At 48.0% G+C, this 19,315-nt stretch overlaps 1 protein-coding gene across 1 annotated transcript; it reads left to right on the top strand.

The window, feature by feature from the left end:
- Positions 1-8,705: 8,705 nt before the first annotated feature.
- Positions 8,706-12,703, top strand: LOC119330699 (cold-responsive protein kinase 1-like). The gene is made up of 7 exons (XM_037603817.1): positions 8,706-8,997; positions 10,547-10,770; positions 10,885-11,000; positions 11,081-11,291; positions 11,381-11,621; positions 11,832-11,982; positions 12,088-12,703. The coding sequence occupies exons 2-7, from the start codon at positions 10,701-10,703 to the stop codon at positions 12,454-12,456; spliced, it is 1,158 nt and encodes a 385-aa protein (XP_037459714.1). The 5' UTR covers positions 8,706-8,997; positions 10,547-10,700; the 3' UTR covers positions 12,457-12,703.
- The last annotated feature ends 6,612 nt before the right edge of the window (positions 12,704-19,315 follow it).

Genomic DNA, 19,315 nt, shown 5'->3' with positions numbered 1-19,315 from the left:
AAGCATACGTGTCATCACAATAATCATCATAGATAGGAGGCATGCTTTCATCATAATAAATTTGCTCATCAAAGCTTGGGGGACAAAAAATATCATCTTCATCAAACATAGCTTCCCCAAGCTTGTGGCTTTGCATATCATTAGCATCATGGATATTCAAGGAATTCATACTAACAACATTGCAATCATGCTCATCATTCAAATATTTAGCGCCAAACATTTTATAGATTTCTTCTTCTAGCACTTGAGCACAATTATCCTTTCCATCATACTCACGAAAGATATTAAAAAGGTGAAGCGTATGAGACAAACTCAATTCCATTTTTATAGTTTTCTTTTATAAACTAAACTAGTGATAAAACAAGAAAGTAAAAGACTCGATTGCAAGATCTAAAGATATACCTTCAAGCACTCACCTCCCCAGCAACGGCGCCAGAAAAGAGCTTGATGTCTACTACACAACCTTCTTCTTGTAGACGTTGTTGGGCCTCCAAGTGCAGAGGTTTGTAGGAAAGTAGCAAATTTTCCTCAAGTGGATGACCTAAGATTTATCAATCCGTAGGAGGCGTAGGATGAAGATGGTCTCTCTCAAGCAACCCTGCAACCAAATAACAAAGAGTATCTTGTGTCCCCAACACACCCAATACAATGGTAAATTGTATATGTGCACTAGTTCGGAGAAGAGATGGTGATACAAGTGCAATATGGATAGTAGATAAAGCTATTTGTAATCTGAAATTATAAAAACAGCAAGGTAACTAATGATAAAAGTGAGCGCAAACGGTATTGCAATGTGTGGAAATAAGGCCTAGGGTTCAAAATTTCACTAGTGTAAGTTCCCTCAACAATACTAACATAATTGGATCATAAAACTATCCCTCAACATGCAACAAAGAGTCACTCCAAAGTCACTAATAGCGGAGAACGAACGAAGAGATTATGGTCGGGTACGAAACCACCTCAAAGTTATTCTTTCCAATCAATCCGTTGGGCTATTCCTATAGGTGTCACAAACAACCCTAAAGTTCGTACTAGAATAACACCTTAAGATACAAATCAACCAAAACCCTAATGTCACCTAGATACTCCAATGTCACCTCAAGTATCCGTGGGTATGATTATATGATATGCATCACACAATCTTAGATTCATCTATTCAACCAACACAAAGGACCTCAAAGAGTGCCCCAAAGATCTACCGGAGAATCACGGCGAAAACGTGTACCAACCCCTATGCATAGGTTCATGAACCCGCAAGTTGGTCACCTTAACATACATCAAGTGGCACGCGGTATCCCATTGTCACCACAGATATCCACGGCAAGACATACATCAAGTGTTCTCAAATCTTTAAAGACTCAATCCGATAAGATAACTTCAAAGGGAAAACTCAATTCATTACAAGAGAGAAGAGGGGGGAAGAAAAATCATAGGATCCAAATATAATAGCAAAGCTCGCGATACATCAAGATCGCATCATCTTAAGACCACGAGAGAGAGAGAGAGAGAGAGAGATCAAACACATAGCTACTGGTACATACCCTCAGCCCCGAGGGAGAAGTACTCCCTCCTCGTCATGGAGATCACTGGGATGATGAAGATGGCCACCGGAGAAGGATTGCCCCCTCCGGCAGGGTGCCGGAACGGGTCTAGATTGGTTTTCGGTGGCTACGGAGGCTTCTAGCGGCGGAACTCCCGATCTATCTTGCATTCTGGAAGTTTTAGGTCACGTGGGTATATATGGGTGCAGGGAGGACGTCGGAGGAGCCACGGGGGTCCCACGAGACAGGGGGAGCGCCCTAGGGGGGCGCCCCCACCCTCGTGAGCACCTCGTTCCTTCCTTGACGTAGGGTCCAAGTCCATCGGGTGTGTTTCCTTCCAAAAATAACTTCTCCAGTTGATTTCGTTCCGTTTCGACTCCGTCTGATATTCCTTTTCTTCAAAACACTGAAATAGACATAAAACAACAAATCTGGGCTGGGCCTCCGGTTAATAGGTTAGTCCCAAAAATAATATTAAAGTGGAAAATAAAGCCCAAAACAATAGATAATATAGCTTGGAGCAATCAAAAATTATAGATACGTTGGAGACGTATCACGGGCCCACTAATCAGTCAGTGAAAGCATCATTTTTTAAGCACGCGCGCGGCGGGGGTCGACCTCATTCACTTCTTACGTCCACATCTGGCCCCTCACGAGGAGCAACGTCGTTCGGGTGTCGACGCCGTCCCACCACCGTTCCCACCGCCGCCCCCGCAGGTAGAGCCGGAGGACATGGAGGCGGAGTACCAAGCCACCCTCGAGGAGGCCCTGCAGCACGCGTTGGAGGCTAGCCGCCTCGAGGAGGACACACACTGGGATGGGCTGGAGCAACCCCTTGCCTTGTCGGCACCGGGGGACTCCGTCCACACCCCACTGTTCGTGTCGCCACCGCCACCGTCGCCGCCCGTCCAGCTCAAGCCGAAGCCGACGCGGAAGCGCTCCCCGCCTCCACCCACTTGGCCGGACGAGGCCTACTGGGCAGTACCGTGAGTGGATGAGCGCGCCTCCCGTCCACTTCGTCGCGATGCCGGCGCAGGAGGCGGCCCACCTCGAGCGCTGGAAGGCGCACTGGCTCCGCCAGGAGCAGGCCGACGGCGAGGAGCAGATGCGCTATGAGGCCATGCCCCAACGCGACGCGGAGGCGCTCCGACTCAAGGAGGAGGAGGAGCGCGCGCGGCTACAATGCCGCCGCCCCAGCAGACACTGGAGGAGACTGTCCTGGCAATGTACCAGGCGGCGTTCGGGTGGGCTGGCCCTGCTCCCGTCTTCATCGACCTCACCAGTGATGGCGTCGGCGGCATTGACGACAAGGACAAGTGCAAGGCCGACGACGCCTAAGGCAGCGTGCGGGGCGGTAGCAGGCGGTTGCACACTTTTATATATATTTTAGTTAATGTTTAATTAGCTTTAAGTGGACTTTGGTCAGCGTTTGACCGGTCACTTATGTTTAATTATGTTTATTTTGTGCGAGTTGTTTTTTTCACACAGGCACATTTGGGTCAGCCTTCCCGTTGAGATGTCAAGTGGACCCATTTCAGAATGCGAACGCGCACGTTTGCCTGGTCGATCTAAACGGACAAAAAGCAAACAAAGCGCGCGTCTGTTTGGGTCGCCCCATTAGAGTTACTCTTAGTCAGTCAAAAAATCTAGGTCGAGAAAAACAATTAACCTGTGGGTTGTTGGTATCAAACATGGCTTGGGCTATTCGGGAGGAATTAGACCGACGAAAAGTGACCCTTTTGTACTCTTTCTCGTGTTATTAAATGAAATGATGGGTTTTCAGTTTCGATGAATGTGTTTGGCAATCTCCGATTCAGACTAGCTACAGTAGGAGTAACTTCAGCAGTAACATCGAGTCCAACTCAGCAAATTTGCTTATGTGGCAGTGAGTTAATGAGAAGAGAGGTAGTAGTAGTAACTTAGCTAGTTACTGTAACATCACATGTCCCAATGCAATATGAGTCTATAACCTAATAAATGAAGCTATGCATGTTACCACACTTATGTTACTACCCATTATGAAGGTAGTAACATAGTCTAGGAATACGTGTATGTTACTAATGTATGTTACTCTCCATTATGGCTAGTCTCAGGTGATCTCCGCGACCAGTGCATCGATATTAGTTGTGGCGGAAAGGCCCGAAGTTTGACACCATGAGTAAGGGCATCTCTAACCCCTGTAAATTTCCTTCTGTATCTTGTCACGAACAAGGGAGTCAGTCTGTGGACATGGATGTAAGAAAACGCCATCCAACCATAGCCTATATTTCAAACTCTTTCAATAATCGGATGAAATTCATGCAAACAAGATGGATTTCATATAAACATAACTAATTTCATACAAACTAGACGGAACAGTTACATTTTGGACATATTTTTCCCAGTATCTTCCCTTTGTCCAGCTACCTCGCTCATCGAAGCAGTAAAGAGGGTGCTTCAGCCGGAGAGGAAGCATGCTTCCGTGGAGCTCAGGCAGGTGTCTAGAATGATCTGAGATAAAGGAGAACCGGCCGGGTCAACGACGGTGGCCTTCCTGGGACCCAAGCGTCGGCGGCCTCCCGTATTCTACTTCCCCTTGATGATGGCGGCGGGCGCAGACATGCGGGCCGCCACCTTGTCGACATCCGCACAGCCTGGTTCTTTCTTTACGTGCATGGCGGCGCTACGCGCGCCTGGACGGCAGATAGCGCGGTCGCAGGCACTGGATGCAGCGATGTCCGTGCCGCCGTGCCGGGATGGAGCAACTCGTCACTCCTCCGCAAGCTGGCTTCGAGCGGCGAGTTACTGAACCACGCGCCAGCTTGGGATTGCAATTGGCTCCGTCGAGCTAGGCGAGAGAGGTGGAGCAGCGAGTTGCCTCGCTCATATCCGGCGGGCTCGGTGGGCCACGCAGCCGTGTTGTATGCCGGAGAACTGCGCTTCGGAAGCCGTCGAAAGATTGGAGAAAATGGAGGAGGCGTGTTCAGCCGGGCGTGTAGCGGGCGGCGCCCTCGACCGGCGCGCCGCTTCAATGGCGGAGGCAGTGAGAGGTCGCGTCCGCCCTGATCCACCTTCAATGTGGAGAGGTGCGCTCTACAGCGGCATGAATGCGAACAACTACCGTAGGGCGAGAAGCGGCGCGGAAGAGGGGGAGGTGTTTTTGATGGGTCAGAGCAGTCATAAGCGGGTTTAGGATCGGTCAGGATTTTCGGAAATCTTCTTACATTTGTCTTCAGTTTGCGAAAAAAAACGCGTCCGGATCGCGCCGCGGACCGATACAAGACCGCGTTTGATTGCTTCCCCGGCACGGACAACGTGGTCCGGATGGTTGCGGGGGGTTTGAAAGTCGACGTTGAAGATCCCCTAATGCTCGACTGGAAAAGCTAAAAGTCGCCAGCTTTTTTTTACGAAAAAAACTCACAAGCTATTCATCTCGTTACAAACTCAGCTAAGACCTTGATCATTTGTTTAGTCCAGCTCAAATAAATAAATACTCAGTTAAGCCCGTTCAAATTTTCCTTTTTGAATTGTTTGGATTGTTTTCAAGTGCTAAATGCATATCTAATGGTGGCCCACAGATTTTTTTTCGTATCCATCCGCAAACATAAATGCAGGAGGTGGTCATCCAACGCTGAACCATCTGTCATGTGAGCATCCTGTTAAATGCGCCTGCGGGAGCGCCGACGAGAGATTCTCATTACCTGTTCCGACGACCGGCCGGTCCGCTATCGGAAAGTCGATGATCATCGGGCAAGTCCAACAGGCCCTGTCCCTGTGGGCATTACTCTGAACGAAGACCCGCTGGCAGTCAAGCAAAAATCAAAGTGCAAGGTCAGGCCGTCCATGAATTGTTTACGCGTGCACAGCGCAACCCCTGGGCGGCGCGGGCCTCTCGATCCGTCTGCACATGACCGACCGATCGGCCAATTTAGCAGATGTTTGTTAATTTGATTGTCCAAGTACGTACTACGGCTGTTCGCACTACCGGCCGTCTACCCCCGTTGATCGGTCGATTGCCGTGTCCGTGTGCTATCACGTCGCCGGTCGCCCTGAGACGACCGCACATGCCCATGGTTCGAATCGCCGGCTGGCTGCTACCTAGCAACAAGAAATATAATTCAGTACTCACTCACCACAAGTCGGTAATTCACTGTCTAATCGCAGGTACTCCCTTTATTGAGACACTTATTTTAAGACAAAGAAAGTACTATATACAACGAGCTTGCATTGACCGCCGGAGGCATCTACCTATCTTCTCGAGTTACTATTTCTTCCGTTCCGAATTACTTGTTGCAAGTATGGATGTATCTAGATATATTTTAATTTTAGATACATTTATTTCTACGATGAGTAATTTGGAACGGAGGAAGACCTTCTAGAAGGCTAGAACCTCGACGTGCCGTGGAAACGTCGTGCTCGCCGGCCGACGCATCGTTTGTTTGTTAGTCGGTCAAATCCAGAGAAAAATTAACCTGTGGTGTACTGGTACCGAACCTGGCCTGGGCCGTCCGGGAGGATTTAGACCGATAAATAGCGACCCTTTTGTACCTTTCTCACGTTAGATGACTTTCCACTTTCGAATGTGTTTTGCGATCTACAACCCCACTAATCACGATGAGTCGATGAGTAGCATAGATCAGTTTAGCTATGCAATATGTCATGTAATACCACCTTCTAATTAATGTGGCTTGACACTCACAAAAGAAAATGTCACTTGTGGTTCATGATTGCACTGTTAAACTACTCATATTAATATTTTACAACGCCGATTTTGTACATACCATATTGTATCTGTACATGTTTGGAGAAAATTGACGACTCATAGAAGAACTTTTAGCGAACCAAGCTGAACTTGTCCTACTAGGTACATAGTTGGGACCTCTTTGGTTCATGGGGATTTTTCTTTTTGCCACTTTAGATTTTACCAATTTTCTTTATGTCATTCTATATTTTGACAGCTCACTTTTGCCATTCTTAACTTTTGACAATTATCACAATTGCCATTCCATGGCAAAAGCAAAATAATTTTATTTTATTTTTGCCACTCGTAGCTTTTGAAATGTATCACAATTGCCACTCTAAAAAATTTGTTTTTGCCACGGGAATGGCAATTGTGATAATTGTCAAAAACTAAGAGTGGCAAAAGTGAAATGTCAAAATCTAGAGTGAAATAAAGAAAATTGGCAAAACCTAAAGTGGCAAAAACAAAAATTTTCCATCATTCATAGGATGAAAATAGAAAACAAAAACACAGAAAATGAGTGTCATAACACCTTCAATACTGCATGATTCATGAACGCGTGATTGCGCGCACTAAAAACTTATGATTCCTTAAATGACGATGGAGTGGATGCAAAATTTACTATGAAATCTGGTATAAATGAGTCCTAAGCAAAGTTAGTGACTGCAATCCTATGGATCAAGCGACGTACGTAGGATCCCCCATGGCTAGGTGAAGTTGAAGGTGGATGGGTCCTTCATGGACTAAGACGGAACCAGGGGCGTCGGCGCTATGTGACGAGGTTGGGGCGATCATCATTTCCCCCAGTTGCACCTCTACTGGTATGCGCCCAGGCCCGGTCCTGATGGGGGGGCAGGGGGGGCGGCCGCCCCAGGCCCCCAGAACGGAGGGCCCCCCATCAGGGGCGCACGTGTTATAGAGATATAGGCCTGTTGCTGCGTGCGTCTATACGAACTGAAAAAACGCACTGCCTTGCTGGCCCAAGTTTGGTACTATGTGAGGCTGGCTACAATTACGCATGGCCGTCGATCATGGATCGAATCAGCCTTTTGGAGAGGCGCGTCAGTTACGCACGCACACGAGGATTAGGATCACACGAGGAGAAACCACGGTCTCAGCCGCCGCCGCTAGACGCCGGATGGATTTCTCGTCTTTGCCTCGCGACCGCCAGAACAAGTTGAACTACGACGGAAGAGGGACGGCCAGCGGGCAAGAGCCTTGCAATCGCTACAATTTTAGCCGGAGATGCCCCCATCAACGATTCGACAAGTTGATTCTAGATAAGGTACTGTACCCTAGCGATTTTGCTTTTCCTACGATAATTGATACAAATTATAAATGATAATTAAGATTCCTCTTCATTATTTCATAGGGCATTGATAATTAATTGATCGGGCATGGTTAGCGTAGATTTTATAGGCTTTATCATTGAAATCAATGTGATAAATATTAAGAATTCTGTCAAGATAATTGATTGGATCACAGTTGTTCTTTGCAATGTCCTGTGGAACACTAAGATGCAAGCACTAGTCCAGAAAAGAAATCTATTTTTCACTAAATACAATGGATTTGATAGCACTTCCAATTCCGCATCTTAGTGAGTAAAATACTTTCATTGGGCGTTGAAGGCAAGATTGAAAATTGGTATCACGGGAAGCGGAAAAGACCTACGAAATCGATCACGAAGGCAACCCTCTAAGGGGCCCCGAGGTCTAATTTCGCCCCGGGCCCCTAAAATCCTAGAAACGGCCCTGTATGCGCCGCTCACTGGAAGCAGAGCGCGGAGCTCGCTGTGTAGAAAGAATCGAAGACAATGAGCTTCTGATCTCGAGCCCACATGCACCCTCATGAGCAGTATTTTTTTCTTAAATTATGTGTGTTTTTGTCAACAAACATTGTTGAATGTTCTACGTACGAGCAAATTTCCATGAAGAAAAAACATTCCGAAATGCTCCAGAATGAAAAAAAAAATGCACCAAAAAGACTTTTTTAAAGCATTTTTCGAGCACTTATTTTTTTTCAAAGCATTGGGAATGTTTTTTTTCTTCATGGAAATTTGCACATGTAAAAAAATCATTATTGACCCCTCACCATTTCTTGTCTTTATCGGCCACTGGTGGCCTGTCCTGTCAGGAAACAACTTGCCAGCGACAGCAAAAATAATCGATCTGCAGTGCACAGGCGCGCATAAAAATAAAATAAACCAGGCGCGCGTAAACCGGATCTCGTTGCCTAGGTCAACAGCCGCGTCAACCCACCCCAGCCTCGTCACGCCGCAACCAACCCCGCCACACGCGCCGGCCCAAGCCCAAAGCCCAAAGCCCGGCCCTCCACACGGTCCGGGCCACCAGGGCGGCTTACGAAGTCAACGATGTTGACTGCGCCACGGCTCAGTCAGTTAAAAGACATGGCCTCCCTTTCTTCTCCCTCGTTTCTCGCTTTCGCATTGGAGACAAGCCACAACTCTCGACTCCAGGCCGCCGTTTCAATCCCCTCCCCTCCGCTCGCCCTCGCCTCGCCGCCGTGCGCGCACCGCCGACAGCTACCGGAGCTGTGCAGGCTCCGGAGAGCTGCCTGCTCCCTGTGATCCGCCGCGGGCCGGAGTATCTCCGCGTCGGGCGGCTGTTCCGCGGGTTATCAGTTCCGTCGGCGCGCCGGTGGACTGGAACCCCCCGTCGGGGGCCGCGCGTCGCCGAGGCCGCCGGTTTCGGCCCTCCCTCCCCTGCCGCGGTTCAGGTGAGCCTCGCTGCTTTTCATGGATCATCTAATTTCGATATGTTTTCCCTTCCCTTGCTCTCTGGTCGCTCCGTTTCTGAAATTACTGGGAGAAGGGGACTGTAGAGAGTCAACAGTTCGCGATCTGATGAGAGAAAATAGCTGTGGAAACATGCCATCTAGTAATCGTCCTAACTCTGACTATAGCCCTTGCTTGAATTGCATGCTTGTGGGTGAATCCACAACATAATTATAGAGTTTCAGTAACCATATCTACACCCTGTACTTCAGTAACGCGCAATTACTGGAAGTTCCTGTTGGATCGCGATAGGGTGCGAGGATCCGTGGGAGTGCAGAAATGCCAGACACTGAATGCTACAGGACTGGCGACAGACACGGTGTCTGCAAATTGATTGACCCGGCCAATCTTGCATTGCTAGCTAGCCTTCAGAAACCATTTAGATGACAGCCCACACATGGCCTGTCCAATACCATGTGCCCGCTGCAACCACCCTTCTGCTTAAGATTAAGAAGAAGAAAGCCATGACGTGGTCTGGATGCACAATATCGTCTTTGTTTACTGTTGAGGTCTAGTGGCGCGTCTTCTCGTGATCTCACTCGTTGTTTATTTCCATGGAAAGAAACATGTATGCGGTTTTTGGTTTTGTCCTCAAGTTCATAAGATATTTGTAGGGGTCGATCATGACATCGATGCTTATCCAAGAAAGGTATAACTGGTCAATCAAAGAGACCATTTGGATTAGAAAAAAAGGTGTGGTGGCCTAACGGCCTAAGGGCTACTTCCTTTAATTATGCATGGCATCATATACTACATGTCAGTTGCAGCCTATCAAATCAGTGATAGTTGGTTGTTAGTTAAAACTCCACTGCCTGTGCAAAGCTGTCAGTGATGTTTCTGATGGGTAAAGCTCCAGAAACATTCAAGTTTGAATCGACGTGTAATGCTTAAGTGGCTTTGCTGTTACGATGGAAGTTTCTAAGAGCACCGACAAATCTGGAGCATTTCTCTTTGGAACCTTTTTTCCCCTCCACTGTTAAATTTAGCCCATAATTCATGAGCTGTTACCTGTTAGTGTTTCTGAACCTTGTGAATCTAACTAAAGACTCTCAGTTACTATGTCAGCAAACTACCCGAGCAGTATTTGAACTTGAATTCTGTGTTTCAACTATTATTATGACCGAAATGCATTAACTATTTGCAGTCAAAATTCTTGCCATCTTGTGCATACTGAATATCCCAGTCAAAATACATGTCAATGTGAACATTGGCGTGGTCTCCAACGTGACATTCTGAATTTCTTTGAAAAATGTGTTGTCTTTCACAATGGATCTTATCAATGTGATGCTGCAATGTTCGTAATTATTTCTACATTGATAGTCAAACCTAAAAATGTTTGACTCACATGGATCTGAATAACATGTATTTTGACTAGGAGAAAGTATTTCTATCTAAAAAGGAAATCTTGAATTGGACATGTTATACATTGCACATGCTACTTCTGTCAGGTAACACGTAACCGGAACCTGTGTTCATGTTCTTCTGTTTCAGGATATAATCACTGTTGTTGAAGGCTGATGATTGCTGTTATTGAACATGAAGGATGAAATGCCTGTGGTTAGATCGATATTTAATTGATATATCTACCAAGTGAACCACAGTACAGAGGTTTGTATTGTGGATCGAGAATTGAAACAACTTGATAATGAGTTGTTTTTCTCGCATTTTCAAAAGGACGAGTGGGGGTCAGCAACAAACTGGTCCACTCAATGAGGGTATGAGCTCTTATACCTACAGTTTTGTTGAAAATCGCTATTCAGAATATGATATCACTTTGTCACCTCCTCGCCATTCTGCCTTCGTTTTCACTTACATTTAGTCTTTTGCAGACCTCCCGGGTGTTGAGAACATAACAAGATTTAGCTATAAAGAGTTGGATAGGGCAACTGCAAGATTTGACCAATCCAATAAGATTGGTGAGGGAGGTTATGGACCAGTTTATAAGGTAATACCCTATTTATTTTGTATTCGATGCTGGACCTTAATTATTGCAAGTGTTTTAAAATCGCTTACTTGCCATTTCAGGGAACACTCAGGGATGGAACAGCCGTTGCAGTAAAGGTGCTCTCTTTGCAGTCTAGGCAAGGCGCGAGGGAATTTCTTAGTGAACTTATTACGATCTCTGATATTTCCCATGAGAATCTTGTCAAGCTTTATGGCTGTTGTGTGGAAGGAAGCCACAAGATCCTTGTCTATAATTATCTTGAAAATAATAGCCTTGCACAAACCCTTCTAGGTAGATTATGATTGCTGAACCTCTGTATTCTTTTGCTCCTAGAAAAATTTCAGATGCCGTAATCCTTCTTGGTCCTTGCCATTTTTCAGGTTCTCAGCAGCATAGCAGCATCCAGTTTAACTGGAGAACTCGAGTGAATATTTGCATTGGTGTTGCCCAGGGACTAGCATACCTCCATGACGGTGTCCGACCTCATGTTGTCCACCGGGACATCAAAGCTAGCAATATACTTCTGGATCAGGATCTTACCCCGAAAATTTCCGATTTCGGCTTAGCGAAGCTTCTACCTTCAGATGTATCACATATTAGCACAAGAGTCGCAGGAACGCTGTAAGTGTAAACTAGTTAATCGAACCTGTCTGCTTTGCTATATGTTTACTTGTGTTTTCTCATTATACTAAAATGCTAGCTTGCCTGATCTCCATGGTTAGGGCTGCATAAGCACATTAAGATTGGGAAAAGTGAAAAAAACCCGCAATATGATATAGTTAATTAGATATCTCCTCTGTTGCTTTTGCTCACTGTAGTTTTTGCCTGCAGAGGTTACTTGGCTCCCGAATACGCCATCCGAGGACAGGTGACCCGGAAATCAGATGTTTACAGCTTCGGCGTTCTGCTGATAGAAATAGTCAGCGGAAGATGCAACACTGATACAAAACTACCCTACGAAGATCAGATTCTTCTTGAGAAGGTAGGTACAGGACCCTGTTCTAAATTGTTCATCGTAGGCCTGTTTATTTAGTGCTATACTATCACGGTATTACCAAGAGATTACTGTTCCTTTCTTCCTCTGCAGACGTGGGCATACTACGACCAGGGGCAGCTGGACGAGATCATCGACAGCTCCTTGGGCGACGACCTGGACGTGGATGAGGCGTGCAGGTTCCTGAAGGTGGGGCTCCTGTGCACCAAGAACGTGACGAAACGGCGGCCCGACATGTCGACGGTGACCCGGATGCTGAAGGGCGAGGAGGACGTGGAGTCGCATGAGATCACCAAGCCCGACGTGATCCGGGACTTCAGGGACCTGAAGCTGAGGAGCAAGGCCACGTCGTCGTCGCTGCTGACCTCCATCGTGGCGCGCTCCTCGCCGTCGTCGTTGTCGTCCACCGGCAACACCACCCGCACCTCCATCACCTTCACCGCCATATCGGACCGCCCCTGACCGGTGAAGGCACCGAAGTGAGGATAATGCAGACACGAAGAGACTGCAGAGGAAACTGTAGATAGCCGTAGCGCAGCCCAGGTTTTTCCTTTTTTCTCGTGCTTGTATGGTCTGTGTGGTACAGTGGTCTTCATACTTTCATTCACTTTACTCTCTCTTTTTTTTGGGCGGGGCACTTCACTTGATTGTTTCTCTGTATAAAAGGGTTATACCGATTTTTTTTAATCAATACTCCATCCGTTCCAAATTACTCGTCACAAAAATGGATGTATCTAGAACTAAAATACATCTAGATACATCCATACCTGCGATAAATAATTCAGAACGGAGGCAGTAGAAACCAAGCTCATGTAGCTCACAGTAGAACGATTCTCCCCCAAAGGTCATCACACAGCCTATATGTATCAATGTATGCACTTCGACTCGAGTGCGAGCTTTTGGAGACCGAGCTACAAGGAGCTCGGTTTCAAAATGCAATTTTCTACAGTGTGAAAAATCGTAATTTTTTGTGAACACTCATACACATATATTATGTATCTGCAAAATTTCATAACAGTACACTTTCACACGTGGTGTGCAAAAAAAAAGACAAATACACATTTCTAAAATGTGCTGGTTGTTTTTGTTGTTGGGCCGGAATTTTGTTTATTTTGTACAACCTACAAATCACAATATTTTCAAACGTTTTTTCACGCGTTCATGTTCAACATGTATAAGTTTCCATGGATTTTTTTATATATTTTTAAAAAATTTAAATATGAAATTTGTTTTTATTCAAACACCAAGCCCCAGGAGCTTGGTTACCATTTGCATTTTCCATTTCGACTCGTAGTATTCCATTTTCAATCGCTGCCGCCATTCTTCCCCCAAACTGCCGACGATTCGCACCAGGCGAACAGCCGAGCGGTGCAATGGCCGGCCCATTGTGTAGATAACGTAGGTACTACCCCATCCGTTTTGATTTTTTTTGTTTTTTTTCTTTTCCAGAAAAGGTTGCCATTTTTTTAAAATGTTTGGAAATTTTAAAAAAAAGCTGTGTTTCCAAATATTGTTTGCATTTTTCTAAAAAACTGTTTGGGAATTTTAAAAAATGACGTGTTTTTCAAAGATTGTTCATAACGTCAAAAAAGATTCCTGTTATCAATATTTCTCACAAACTAAATAAATGTTCCCATTTTCAAAATATGTTCAGGAATTTCGAAAAATGTTTGAGATTTTGAAAAATTGTTCAGAATTTTAAAACATGTTCCCGTTATCAAATTTTGTTCATAAAAGATGTATTTTTTGAAAAAAAAGTTTGGAACTTCAAAAAATGTTCATGTGTTAAAAAAATTATCTATGTTTCCTAAAAAGATGTCCGTGTTTATAAAATATTCACTTTTTCAAAAATAAATCACGTTTGAAATTTGAAAATAAATAAATTTGTCGTTGATTATAGTTCTTATACTCCGCGCTACCGATTGAAGAAATCGAAGCCTGTCAGGCGTTGTGGCTTGTGAAGGGTGCTCACCAGCAGGAGGCCCAGAGTTCGAACGCTGACTCACATCACTGTTTGCGTGCATCACCATCAGGGCTGACCCATTTGGGGGAACTGCTATGCGGCGCTCGTCCATTGGCCGCAACACACGGAATGTGGCAAGCGACAGTGGGGGAGCAAAGGAAGGCGTGAAAATGGGCATGCCCAGTTTTGCAGCACGTGGAGGAAAAATTCAGGCGAGGGGATCATACATCTTGTTTAAGCGAGATATAGATTACGCGCTGTTCGTCACTAGAAGGGGTCAAACACACGAGGCGATGCACAGTGCGATGTCGGCGTTCTCGTCCTCCATCGCCAGCGCCGCCTCCACGTCCGGCTGCGACATCTCCGTGGTGCGAGCGGTGGCTTGAGCATGCGAGGCCTCATAGAGCGCGCTAGCTGCTCGGCAACAAAGTTGTGATTCGCCACGGCCTCTTTGCTTGCACGCTCGTTGTAGATTGGTCCTTCGCCAGTCGATGCTACTTGAGAAGGAACATGTTGTACCGCTGCTTTTCCTATACCCGCCGAAACGCCGACATAGGCACCGACACAAACTGCTTCTCCGCCATGGCGACGTTGAAGTGCGCATGTGCTTGCTTCATGATCAAGCCAACATGCACAAGCGCGGGCTCTGGTGCGGAGTCGTCGTCAGAGCACGGCTCCATCCCGGGGTCATTTCGGAGACCTTGGTCAAGCTAGCTGGCATGCCCACCTGGATCCTCATGGCACGACGGCTCTGTCAGGCGGCCGCAAGGATGGCCATCTCGTGCTTCTGCTCCGTTGACGGGCTCTTCCACAACACGTTCCTGTTTGCGATCATGGCGGATATGCTGAAAGAGGATGTGGAGCGGATGTGTTGTGGTGTGTTGTGAGCTTGGTGTGGCTGCCTTTAAATAGCTGTTTCGGTGAGGCTAAGCGTTCGGGTGCGTCAATGCAGACGCCGGAGTTGGTTTCTCGGCCGGCGAGCCTGTTTAAAGGCGGGAGACGGACGGATGGACATTGAACGGACGGGGTAGATATCCGTCCTGTCCTGTCCAATAAACATCTCTCCGGCATTAAACATGCACGTACACCAGAGAAGTGGCGCGAATGGCAATCTTGGCTTGCGAGCCGCTTCAATGCTGGCACTAGCGAGAGATCACGTCTGCTCTGGACTGACGTCAACGTAGAACGGCCACTCTAAAACGGCATGAATGCGACAATTAACACCGGGCGGGAAAGCATATGGACGAGGAAGGAGACTTGTTGAAAGCAAGCATGACAGCGGTCCGGACATCCGGATAAACATGTCCAGGCCGCACGCTTCGGATGGATGCGGACGGCATTGGAGATGTCCTTGCAACCAAGTTGCGCAGAAGTTCGAATCCCACAATGGTTGTCATTTGTCAATGCAGAGCCACGCCGATTCGTAGTAAACTCTGTTTTGAACAGACACAGAAACATCGTACATGTCCTGAACTAATCGTCCAGAGTGCCGTGGAACTCTCGCCCCTCTCCCCGAGACGGTGACGCATTTAGGCCAACTCCAGCGTATGAATCTAAACAGACGTCCGTTTTATTAGGATTCTGTTTGTTTGAGTAAGGTAATGTGGTCGTGTTCGAACATGTCCTAGGATGTGATGGCCGTGCGCGCAGCGCGCGGACGTATCCTTTAGCCTCATCCTGTTCGCCACGGCAAAAAATGCTCATATATTCATATTTTAATGTTTAAAACAAGTTTGCACGTTCAAATATTAATTGCCTGAAAATAAAAATAGTTTTACAACTCAATCAAATTTTTTTCTAATAAAATAGTTTTACAACCATATCGAAATTGTCTTGAATGAACATAATGAATCAATACATCTATTGGTTGCCAATGTGAGTCCACACATGCTCAACCAAGTCATTTTGAAATCCAGATGAGTGCCAATCACACATTTCACAATGAAATTAGGCAAACTATTCAAACGTGGCCAATTCTTGGTGCAGGGGCTCAATATTTTCACCTTGAAAATCAAATCCTTGGTCGAAGATGTTGTTATCACGCTCGTCCTCGACGATTATGTTGTGCATGATCACACAAGCAGTCATCACCTCCCAAAACTTCCCTTCATCCCATGTCAGTGCAGGGTTTCGAACGATACCCCATCGGGATTGAAGCACACCAAAAGCACGTTCCACATCCTTTCTAGCACTCTCTTGCATTTGGGCAAATCTCTTTCTCTTCTCACCTTGGGAGTTCGATATTGTCTTCACAAAAGTTGACCACTGAGAATATATACCATCAGCTAGGTAGTATCCCTTGTTGTACTGGTGGCCGTTGATCTCAAAGTTGACAGGTGGGGAGTGGTCTTATGCAAGCCTTGCGAAGACTGAAGAACGTTGCAGCACGTTGATATCATTGTGAGAACCTGCCATGCCGAAGAAAGAATGTCATATCTAAACATCTTGCGAAGCCACCGCTTCTAACATGACAGTGCACGCTTTAACATGCCCCTTGTACTGGCCCTGCCAAGCAAATGGACAGTTCTTCCACTCCCAGTGCATACAATCTATGCTACCAAGCATGTCTGGAAAGCCTCTAGCTGCGTTGGTCGCCAACAATTTCTCTGTATCAGCGGCATTTGGCCGCCTCAAGTACTCAGAGCCAAACACTGCCACCACGGTCTTGCACTCGAAGTATGGGTCATAAGCAACCACTCCCTCTCAGATACGATTGAACACATGCCTTGCCATACGAAAACGATGACAGAATTTATCCGGCTTGAAGAGCGGGGTGTTCGTAAAGTAATCGGCATAGAGCAGGCTCCCTGTTGCGGTTCAGGTTGGGAGCACGGCCAGAGAGTGACCCACTGTACCGAGGAAGCTGCCGTTCAATGTGGTCGTGAACGACCAGTGCAGCCACCACAAGATCTTCATCATCTGAGGACGAATCGTCCGATGAATAAATGAAGTGATGAAAGAAAAATTCATCTCCACTGTCCATACCTTTGTGGGCAAAGTGTCAAACACTTTGCGGTCGTGGTGGCAAAGAGGCCGCGATGATCACCCCGATGCAGTAGGGGTGGTTGGCGGCCGGCTACTGGCCGCTCTGGAGCACTCGCCGGAAGCTGACGTGGTCACCGTGGCCCATAAACATCGCCGGCGGTCGTATCCCCTCTGCCACCGGGTACGACGGCGATGGCCAAATCTCCTCCAAGCGACGACCAGAACTCCTACGAAAGCGCGGGCGTGATGGCGGCCATGTCGAAACGTGGTATGGTATGGACGGCCGGGGTGTGAGCAGTGGGGAGGCGGCCGAAAAATAATGGCGGCGCCAGCGGCGGGGTGGGACGGGGGAGAGCGGGTGGAGGCGTGGGAAGCGAATGGACTTTTAGTGTCCCCGACAGACAGGCCACGGGAGACAAGGGTGTACGTCTAGTCCATCCGCGCGATGTCCTTTTCATCCCAAACTCGACGTAAATTTAGGCCAGAAATGAATCGAAAACAGACAAAATTCGAACATTTGTCTGTTTAAGACCGCGCGCTGGACTGCGCTATTCTTCCGTTCTACTTCAAACGGATGCATCCAAGATGGGGTCTCGCGATGGATTTGGCGCGTGCACTGCACCTCCAGCCCCAGCCCGGTTTCTGTGCATCTTGTGACGGGATTCTTGCATGCAGCTCCGGCAAGCACAGGCACGGACGTACGAACGGACGTGCAGGCCCGGAGCCGCAGGGGAATCAGGCCGGCCTGCCGGCGTGTCCCGCGAGCGGCCGGCACGAGCGCTGCCACGGCAGGCATCCGCCGCTGGGGGGTTCGTCCGAACATGGCCGCTGCTGCGCTGCGCCGCGCAGGCAAGTGTGCCCTCAGCTCTCGCCATCGCCGGAACTGTGCCCTGCCGCTAGCTCTCGTGGTCGTACGAGCCTTTCTTGGCAGGACGAGTGGCGCCGCGCGGTGGCGGTGGCAGGTCTGGTCTGTGAACTCGCAGGGCATTTTTTGGCAGCGGCAATGGCGCCGGGCGCGTAGGCACGAACCCCAGGCCTGGGCCTGCTGCCTGGATGGGTGGTTCCGTGAGCTCAGAATCCGCACACGACGCTGCCACACTCGCTGGCAGTGCAGGGAAGGATCAACTTATAGATCCTACTACGATGCAGTGCTAAACTGCTAATGCTCCAGGAATTGTGTCCATCTCAAGCTGGCCTTTCGCTGCAAAGACCAAGAATGCATCCGCATGCGCATTGGTCCAAGCAAACACAGCCTTCGATTAATGCACACATACGAGCATCAATGGCCGGACTTTGACAAATCCCGTTCGCTATACGCGCACGGGCACGGCACACATACGAGCATCTATGAGCGGACTTGACAAATCCGGCTCGCTATACGCCCGCGGATGCGCCTGAGCAGGTCTGCGACATCGCCGGACGGCCCCTCAATGGACCCGTCGGATAGCCACATACCTTAAATATGAATCTTCAAATCTATGCACGTGAATTATAAAGCACGAATACAACAGTTTAACAATGCGACAAAGAGAATAGATTCTAATTCAATAATTCAGACATGCCAAAATAAAATTTATGTCCAAGCATGATGAATCACTCGCTGGCCGGATGACTCGCGGACGCTATCCATGCCGCCTGCTCCCTAGTCATCCTTGCCTCCTGTTGCGCATGCTTCGTGGCCATCCTTGCGTCCTGCTCTGCCTGCTTTGCCTTCACCCTTGTCGTCTCCTCTGCCTGCATCCTTGCCTCCGTTGCCGCTGCTGCCATCGCCGCTCTCAACGCCCGTACTCTCTACGTTCATTGATCTTCTTTCGCGTCGGCGGAAAACACACCTCCCAACCGGCCGCCAGATCGTCCTCTGACCCGACTGGATCGACGGGGTTCAGGGTGCCGGGCACGGCGAGGGTGAACGCTGCTCCTCCAGGTCCAATCCACTCCCAGCGACGCCGCTTCCCTCTCCCGCTGTCTTCATCACCGGTTCCTACGGACGACGTTCTCTAGCTTACACGCCGAAGCCGTGGACAGGACACCCACGGATAACGTCGAAGCAGCCTCCGTGACGGCGGCGTGGGACAGGCCTGTCGACATCTAGGGAGACAGATAGTGGCCGGCGACGAGGATGGGGGAGCAAGGGTGGACGATGGCGACGGCTCGGATGCGAAAAATGATGGACGGACACGGAGGAGGACGGCGGGTTTGGTAGACTTAAGGGATTGTGGGGTTGGGCTGTCTGATCCGACGTAGCATACGCGCCCGGGCCTCCTCATACCCACCCTGCATTTGTTCTGAATACGAGGGGCGCTGATCAGTTCGAACATTTACGGACGGTATAAGGAGCCCGTTTGGGTTGTTTTTTCTGATCCATCAGTGGGA

This window comes from Triticum dicoccoides, chromosome 7A, assembly GCF_002162155.2.
Source record: "Triticum dicoccoides isolate Atlit2015 ecotype Zavitan chromosome 7A, WEW_v2.0, whole genome shotgun sequence".
NCBI lineage: Eukaryota > Viridiplantae > Streptophyta > Magnoliopsida > Poales > Poaceae > Triticum > Triticum dicoccoides.
The sequence above is the reverse complement of the archived record's forward strand: the minus strand, read 5'-3'. Positions and strand labels throughout refer to the sequence as shown.